The sequence below is a fragment of the Oncorhynchus kisutch genome, linkage group LG20, assembly GCF_002021735.2.
Source record: "Oncorhynchus kisutch isolate 150728-3 linkage group LG20, Okis_V2, whole genome shotgun sequence".
In the NCBI taxonomy this organism is placed as follows: Eukaryota; Metazoa; Chordata; class Actinopteri; order Salmoniformes; family Salmonidae; genus Oncorhynchus; species Oncorhynchus kisutch.
The window spans coordinates 5,967,361-5,976,846 of NC_034193.2; the positions used below are offsets into that span (position 1 = coordinate 5,967,361).

At 45.9% G+C, this 9,486-nt stretch overlaps 1 protein-coding gene across 1 annotated transcript in view; it reads left to right on the forward strand.

Moving 5' to 3' along the window:
* The first annotated feature begins 316 nt into the window (after positions 1 to 316).
* The window catches only part of tacc2 (transforming, acidic coiled-coil containing protein 2), a 90,582-nt gene continuing 81,412 nt past the window's right edge, over positions 317 to 9,486 (forward strand). Inside the window, exon 1 of the mRNA XM_031798723.1 lies at positions 317 to 991. Coding sequence (XP_031654583.1) covers positions 924 to 991 — 68 coding nt within the window. The 5' untranslated portion in view covers positions 317 to 923. The remainder of the gene's footprint in view (positions 992 to 9,486) is intronic.

A 9,486-nucleotide genomic window follows, 5' to 3' on the forward strand; every position in this document is an offset into this window, starting at 1 on the left:
CATCGGAGCAGCATATGATAAAAAACTGCTCGCCTTTTTAAAGGCATCTGGTCTCACAGGGGGAGCTGAGGAGAGAGAGAGAGACAGAGAGAGAGGGGAGGAGGAGGCAGAGAGAGAGAGACAGAGAGAGGGAGGGGAGGAGGAGGCAGAGAGACAGAGAGAGAGAGACAGAGAGAGAGACAGAGAGAGAGACAGAGAGAGAGTGGGGAGGAGGAGGCACAGAGACAGAGAGAGAGAGAGAGAGAGAGAGGGGAGGAGGAGGAGGGAGGGGAGGAGGAGGAGGGAGGGGAGGAGGGGAGGGGAGGAGGAGGAAGCAGAGCAGCAGCTACACAGCATTTTCAGCGACATCATCAAGCTACCAACCAAACCAGGCGCTTCAGCGAGACAGACAGAGAGAAAATAATTTTATTCCTGTCATCCATTTTTTGTTTGTGTTTTTGGGGGATTTTTATCTCACGCTATCTACTGCATCACTCTACGCTACGGTGTTGTTATTGTATGGCCAGACAGAGACAGTCTGTGATGTAGACAGATACGCAGACGGAGAATGACTGCGAGACTAGAGGAGAAGCTGTGAGAAAAGGAACCATAACAACAGAGAGAGTGAGAAGCAACGAGAGAGAGAGAGAGAGAGAGAGAGAGAGAGAGACGGAGAGATTGAGAGAGATTGCTGTGGATTGAATGAAAGAAGGAACTGGACAGTCCTAAATCTGTCCTCCGGATGCGAGCGTCTGCTCCTCTCCTCCACCGCAGTGCAGCAAGGTAAAACACAGAACGGATCTCATCGGCTGCTACACGCTCACAGTCCCCGACACACTCTCCCTCCGGCCCAGAAGGAGGAGGAGGGGGAACAGCTGGATGTGGAGGGTGTTGGGGGAGCATCAGGAGCAGGACAGGGGGGGCAGACCTAGCAGTGGAGGAGAATGGGAGCTGAGCAGTCCCTGGAAGATGGACAGGCCCCCAGTCTAACCAAGGAGCACACAGAGACCATGTGAGTTCTGATACCTGAGTAATGTCTTCCGAGTTTGGGGTTCTGAATCCGAGTTTGGGGTTCTGAGTTCTGTGTTCCGAGTTTGGGGTTCTGAGTTCTGTGTTCCGAGTTGGTGGTTCTGTGTTCCGAGTTTGGGGTTCTGGATTCCGATTGGACTGGGCTGTGTGCCCTGAGGCTCTGTCTTGTTTGTTCTAGTTGTGTGGATATCCATGCACGTGAGTTCTGTTGTCTGGTCCGATCCACCTGGTCTGGAGAGACAGGAACTATGTCTGTAATATGATGATATTGTTACTGCTGTTGTGTTTGTTGTGGACCTCCTCCGTGCATGCTGGGTATTGAGAAACAAGAGAAGGGCTTTGTGCCCCATATCCTTACGTTATCTAAACACATGATGTAGGGAGGGAGGGAGGGAGGGAGGGAGGGAGGGAGGGAGGGAGGGAGGGAGAGAGAGAGAGAGAGAGAGAGAGAGAGAGAGAGAGAGAGAGAGAGAGAGAGAGAGAGAGAGAGAGAGAGAGAGAGAGAGAGAGAGAGAGAGAGAGAGAGAGAGAGACAGAGAGACAGAGAGACAGAGAGACAGAGAGAGATTGTTGTTGTTTTGCTTTGTATGGAAATGAGGATGAGACCATGGACGACAGCGTGCCTGTACAATTGTGTGTGTGTGTGAATGGACTGCATGTGTTAGTGTGTAATGAACTGTGTTTCAACACTACACTGCACCGGGCTGTGAGAATGAAGTGGAAGTGTACACAATGTGTATGTAACCTACATGTATCTATAGTTGACTGGTGAATTTTTCTCAATCGCGTATTTTGTTTTTTAAACAATATTGCCAATTTTCAAAACAGAGTCCACAAGACACGTAACTCTGTAGCTTTTTTGCAAAACAGTCAATTGTTTTCTAAGAACATAAATACATGAATCCAAACTATCAGAAGGACGCTGGTCTGAACACAACCTCATACAATGACATTCTTGACGATTCTGTGCCTCCAACTTTGTGGCAACAGTTTGGGGAAGACCCTTTCCTGTTTCAGCATTACACTGCCACAGTGCACAAAGTGAGGTCCATACAGAAATGGTTTGTCAAGATCGGTGTGGAAGAACTTGACTGACCTGCACAGAGCCCTGACCTCAACCCCATCGAACACCTTTGGGATAAATTGGAACACCGACTGTGAGCCAGAACTAATCGCCCCTTTGCTCGACCTCAATAATGATCTTGAGGCTGAATGGCAGCAAGTCCCCACAGGAATGTTCCAGCATCTTTTTAAAATGTATTTCTATTTTACCTTTATTTAACTAGTCAAGTGAGTTTAGAACTAGTCAAGTGAGTTTAGAACTAGTCAAGTGAGTTTAGAACTAGTCAAGTGAGTTTAGAACTAGTTAAGCGAGTTTAGAACTGGTCAAGTGAGTTTAGAACTAGTCAAGTGAGTTCTGAACTAGTCAAGTGAGTTTAGAACTAGTCAAGTCAGTGTAGAACTAGTCAAATCAGTTTAGAACTAGTCAAGTGAGTTTAGAACTAGTCAAGTGAGTTCTGAACTAGTCAAGTGAGTTTAGAACTAGTCAAGTCAGTGTAGAACTAGTCAAATCAGTTTAGAACTAGTCAAGTGAGTTTAGAACTAGTCAAGTGAGTTTAGAACTAGTCAAGTGAGTTCTGAACTAGTCAAGTGAGTTTAGAACTAGTCAAGTCAGTGTAGAACTAGTCAAATCAGTTTAGAACTAGTCAAGTGAGTTTAGAACTAGTCAAGTGAGTTTAGAACTAGTCAAGTGAGTTCAGAACTAGTCAAGTCAGTTTAGAACTAGTCAAATCAGTTTAGAACTAGTCAAGTGAGTTCAGAACTAGTCAAGTCAGTTTAGAACTAGTCAAATCAGTTTAGAACTAGTCAAGTGAGTTTAGAACTAGTCAAGTCAGTTTAGAACTAAATAAGATATTCCCATTGGCTAGATCTTTGCCTATTTTGTACATGGTATGACGTTGATGGGGTGATTTAGTACTCTCATGCAGCCTTGCTGTTCCAACACTGTAACTTTAGTACTTACTGGTTGATGGAAACAGTGAACACAGTGAACACGTGTTCACGTTTCTCAGTGTGTTCACGTTTCTCAACGTGTTCACATTTCTCAACGTGTTCACGTTTCTCAGTGTGTTCACGTTTCTCAACGTGTTCACATTTCTCAGTGTGTTCACGTTTCTCAACGTGTTCACGTTTCTCAGTGTGTTCACGTTTCTCAGTGTGTTCACGTTTCTCAACGTGTTCACGTTTCTCAGTGTGTTCACGTTTCTCAGCGTGTTCACGTTTCTCAGTGTGTTCACGTTTCTCAACGTGTTCACGTTTCTCAGTGTGTTCACGTTTCTCAGTGTGTTCACGTTTCTCAGTGTGTTCACGTTTCCGTTTCTCAGCGTGTTTCCGTTTCTCAGTGTGTTCACGTTTCTCCACGTTTCTGTGTGTTCACGTTTCTCAGCGTGTTCACGTTTCTCCACATGTTCATATTCTGTGAACAAAACATTTAACAGTGAATTAAGATGATTAATTGTTTTCGCTGATGACATATGTATTTAATGTTAATTTAATATTATGTTAAAAAGGTAGGAAAATGATCAGAAGTTCTGCTATAGAGACGTTTCAACACACATCCCAACACTGTGGTGTTTAAACAACGATACTCCAGGCTGGATGACTGGATAGAAGAATGAGATGGACAGGTTTTGTTAGGAGAAGGAGGGCAGGGAGGGAGAGAGGGAGAGAGGGAGAGAGAGAGAGAGAGCTGGGGAGGGAGAGAGAGAGAGAGTGAGGGAGAGAGAGAGAGAGAGTGAGGGAGAGGGAGAGAGGGAGAGAGAGAGAGAGAGTGAGGGAGAGGGAGAGAGGGAGAGAGAGAGAGAGAGGGGGGGGGAGAGAGAAAGAGAGAGCGAGGGAGAGAGAGAGAGAGCTGGGGAGGGAGAGAGAGAGAGCGAGACAGAGAGAGAGAGAGAGAGAGAGAGAGAGAGAGAGAGAGAGAGAGAGAGAGAGACAGAGAGCTGGGGACTGTGTTGAAATAGAACACGTCGCTGTGTCTGAGAGAGGAAAGGAAGAGTGTTATTTATATCTCAGGAGCACAGGAGAACATGGACCAAGCTTAGTGACAGGGGAGCTAGCCTAAGCAGAGTTGAGAGCTCTGTGTGAGAGCTCTGTGTGACAGCTCTTTGGAGACAACTGTAGAGTGGTCTGTGGGAGAGGTCTGTGAGGTGAGACTGTTATCAGTACCTCTGTGTGTGAGGCCAGATGTTAATATGGCATGTTTTCAACTGCTTGATTATCCAGGTGTAATACAGTAGCCACTGAGGCAAGAAGCTATTGCTAGTTGATGGTTTAGGCAAAGCCAACGCTTACAACATCTACTAGATTCAGTCACAGGCCGATGTTTTCCTTGAGCAGATGGTTTGTAGTTGTTGTGCAAATTGACCCCAATAACCCCAAAACATAATAATAAAACAATGTAATAAAATAATAAATAATATCTGACTAATACATAATCGTTTCAAACCTTGTTAATGTTTCGTATCCGATCACGTGTCTCTCTATTATGTGTGTGGAATACATGGGGACAGATGTACTAGCTTAGGGGAGGGGGGGGGGGCAAATAAAACCAACTCGGGCCAAATTCAGAACGCGGGCCGCTAGTTGGGGAACCCTGGCTTATAGGCCATAGTAGTCTCTTCCAGCCAGGACACAGTTGCCTTGCTCGGGACGTCAGAGAAGTGTGCTCTGCTCTCTCAACCATTAGTAACATGGCTTTGGGGTTCAGGATGCTCGTGTTTTCAGTTATGCAACTGTTTCTGATGCATCATTTATATAAGTACGGTGCACTTGGCTTGTAGCTATATGTAGGGCCTGGTCACTAGCCTGGTCCCAGATCTGTTATCTCCTTCTATAGCCTGGTCCCAGATCTGTTGTCTCCTCCTATAGCCTGGTCCCAGATCTGTTGTCTCCTCCTATAGCCTGGTCCCAGATCTGTTGTCTCCTTCTATAGCCTGGTCCCAGATCTGTTGTCTCCTTCTATAGCCTGGTCCCAGATCTGTTGTCTCCTTCTACAGCCTGGTCCCAGATCTGGTGTCTCCTGTAGCCTGGTCCCAGATCTGTTGTCTCCTTCTATAGCCTGGTCCCAGATCTGTTGTCTCCTTCTATATCCTGGCCCCAGATTTGTTGTCTCCTTCTATAGCCTGCCCCCAGATTTGTTGTCTCCTTCTATAGCCTGGTCCCAGATCTGTTGTTTCCTTCTATAGCCTGGTCCCAGATCTGTTGTGTCCTTCTATAGCCTGGTCCCAGATTTGTTGTCTCCTTCTATAGCCTGGTCCCAGATCTGTTGTCTCCTTCTATAGCCTGGTCCCAGATCTGTTGTTTCCTTCTATAGCCTGGTAGCAGATCTGTTGTCTCCTCCTATAGCCTGGTCCCAGATCTGTTGTCTCCTTCTATAGCCTGGTAGCAGGCTTCTTTGTGTAGGAGATAACAGGCTTCTTCCTGTAGGAGATAACAGGCTTCTTCATGTATGAGGTAGCAGGCTTCTTCATGTAGGAGATAACAGGCTTCTTCATGTAGGAGATAACAGCCTTCTTCATGTAGGAGATAACAGGCTTCTTTGTGTAGGAGGTAGCAGGCTTCTTCATGTAGGAGGTAGCAGGCTTCTTCATGTAAGAGATAGCAGGCTTCTTCATGTATGAGGTAACAGGCTTCTTCATGTAGGAGGTAGCAGGCTTCTTCATGTAGGAGGTAGCAGGCTTCTTCATGTAGGGGGTAGCAGGCTTCTTCGTGTAGGAGGTAAGAGGCCTCTTCATGTAGGAGGTAGCAGGCTTCTTCATGTAGGGTGTAGCAGGCTTCTTCATGTAGGGTGTAGCAGGCTTCTTCATGTAGGAGGTAGCAGGCTTCTTCATGTAGGGTGTAGCAGGCTTCTTCATGTAGGAGATAGCAGGCTTCTTCATGTAAGAGGTAGCCGGCTTCTTCATGTAGGAGGTAGCAGGCTTCTTCATGTAGGAGGTAGCAGGCTTCTTCATGTAGGAGGTAGCAGGCCTCTTCATGTAGGGTGTAGCAGGCTTCTTCATGTAGGAGGTAGCAGGCTTCTTCATGTAGGAGGTAGCAGGCCTCTTCATGTAGTAGGTAGCAGGCCTCTTCATGTAGGAGGTAGCAGGCCTCTTCATGTAGGAGGTAACAGGCCTCTTCATGTAGTAGGTAGCAGGCTTCTTCATGTAGGAGGTAGCTGGCCTCTTCATGTAGGAGGTAGCAGGCCTCTTCATGTAGGACAGGCCTCTTCATGTAGTATTTTGGATATTCAGGACCATTGCATGCACAGGGATCATTTATTCCCAACATCACATAGAGATGCAAACATAGATTTTATTTTTTTAAAGCAAAAACCATTTTGACACCCAGTTCAACATATTCTATTTCTACTGTATATGTTATCACTGGCTCGAGGCGTTCTTATCGAGCCTTTGTGTGTTGTCCACAGAGGCAGCAGACCCGTATCCATGGCGAGCATGGTTGTTGTACGATGACATCATCTCGCTGCAAAGCAAGGATGGGTGGGGAACTGGTGTAAGAATAAGATCACTTTATCGGTCCATTGTACCCAAGATCCAATCGAAATTTGACTTCTGCTTTTAGCCCAAGCCCCTGAGAAAGACACATATACATAAACGTTTTGGGAGAGGTACAGGGGGTGGGGGTGGGGCTGTCACTTTGGTCAACCAGGGAGCTGTTGCTGTGGGGGGGTTAAGTGCCTTTCTCAAGGACACAACGGCAGGCAATGGCATCTAGGATTGGATACCTTGGCTATTTGCCACCAGTCTTGACTACGATTTATTCTCAGAGGAGACTTGCTTCCTGAACCTGGAGAGCCAGACGATAACCATAGCAACATAAGATATTACTTGGATAATCAAAACCTACACGATCACACTTATGTCAATGAACAGACGCTCTTACCCAGAGTGGTTTACAGGGGCAAAGTGCCTTGCTCAAGGGCACACCGACAGATGTTTTTTCCACCTGGTCGACCCAGGGATTTGAACCAGGGACCTTTCATAGCTCCATTCAGTAACATTGTCCTTATTAACCATAGCCTGTTGTGTCTGGAAGAAGCTTTAGGCTGTCTGGTTTCACACCGTGTCTCAGATTAGAGATTAGTATAATTATTGGGAGTGTTCTGGTCTAAGGGTCCTTCTAAGGGGCTTTGTCTCACTGTGTTGTCATTGTTGTGCCCAGAGGGGAATACTACACAGCAGGATCAATGAGTTAGTTGATGAACAACCAGAAATAACTATTGATTCTCTGGTTCATTAAGGAAACTAAACTTAGAACTGACTTTTCTTGGTTGTTGAGTAAATGAGACCAGGCCCGTTTCAAGCTCATCTTTTGATCCTGCTTTGTAGTATAAAACTCAGCTCAGAAATACATGATTTAATGGCCCAGGAACCAGGCTTCCCTATTCAGAAAGCCTGGTGAAGTCCACGTCAGAACATAGCTACAAAAGGGTGGAAACTAGTGACATCTCGCAACACATCAAACCAATCAGGTGAAGTCCACGTCAGAACGTAGCTACAAAGGGGTGGAAACTAGTGACATCTCACAACACATCAAACCAATCAGGTGATGTCCACGTCAGAAAGGCACTAGTTTCCACCCCTTTGTAGCTACATCTCGCAACACATCAAACCAATCAGGTGAAGTCCACGTCAGAAAGGCACTAGTTTCCACCCCTTTGTAGCTACATCTCGCAACACATCAAACCAATCAAATGCCTTGCTTGGGGCGGAGCTCCAAACGTGCCCACTAGTGTCTTACGAGCAACAGTGAGTGAGGATGCCTGAGAAATCACTCATTAAATGATTCAAACCCCATCAAAATATGTTGATGTATGACGTGTTTGTGTTGACAGATTGTCGGCCACAGTTGATACAATAAACGTTTACCTTAGACTGTAGGTGGACATGGCCACAACTTCCCTTTTTCCCCCGTAGAGTTCAAGCAGAGCAGTTGTATAATGCCTTCATCGACTCTGAAAACAGTAAACAATACACGCAGCACCCCTTTTTAAGGGCATGTGAGGGGGAGGGTTCTTAAAATATATCATCCAATCAAAATGTAGCCGTCAAAATCCAGAAGACGATTCTAATTGTTTAGACTCGAGCCCCATTTACATCTGAGCGGTCCGTTGCGTTGCGTCGGATATCATTCATTTCAATAGAGACCATCCACGAAACAGTGTTATAACAGCGCCCCCTTGCGGTTATAGGCTCCATAGTGTAACGGATGGCGCGGCGCATACCTTGAATTTTTCTAAACTTTGCCTCGTTTTACTGCAGCCAAAGTCCGTCAATAGAACAAGATGAAAATATGTGGTTTTCGGGTGATGGCTTTATGGGACAGCTAGACACTTCTAAACAATTACACCATAAGTGACTACAATTTTAACATAGTAGTTATGTAAAATAATACACATTGTCTGTTAAGCAAATGATGTTATATTTCTGTTGCCTCTCATTTTAGTTTATTGATATGGTGGGATAATAAAGTTGTTTATTTATTATTATTATTAGGTGGAGGTTGCTAGCTATAGTATCTTCAACCAAGCCTAGTTTTTAGCTAGCTAGCTAGCAGCTCTGTAAGCTTATTATCACCTGAAACAATATGTTTATCCTGTCTTGAATGAAAAGGTCATATATCTGACGAGAGACTACGCTGTCCTCCATCTTGTCTTGCATTGTGAAACCCTCCCCATGCTATCTGCCCAATAGTGTGGAGATGAAGCACAGTGTAATGAACTACATCACCATGGGTACGGAGCATTATGAACTACATCACCATGGGTACGGGGCATAATGGACTACATCACCATGGGTACGGGGCATAATGGACTACATCACCATGGGTACGGGGCATAATGAACTACATCACCATGGGTACGGGGCATAATGAACTACATCACCATGGGTACGGGGCATAATGGACTACATCACCATGGGTACGGGGCATAATGAACTACATCACCATGGGTACGGGGCATAATGGACTACATCACCATGGGTACGGGGCATAATGGACTACATCACCATGGGTACGGGGCATAATGAACTACATCACCATGGGTGCGGGGCATAATGAACTACATCACCATGGGTACGGGGCATAATGGACTACATCACCATGGGTACGGGGCATAATGGACTACATCACCATGGGTACGGGGCATAATGGACTACATCACCATGGGTACGGGGCATAATGGACTACATCACCATGGGTACGAGGCATAATGGACTACATCACCATGGGTACGGGGCATAATGAACTACATCGCCATGGGTACGGGGCATAATGAACTACATCGCCATGGGTACGGGGTATAATGAACTACATCACCATGTCCCATAGGGTGGAGCACAATTGACCCAGCATCGTCCGGGTTTGGCCAGGGTAGGCCGTCATTGTAAATAAGAATTTGTTCTTAGCTTACTTGCCTAG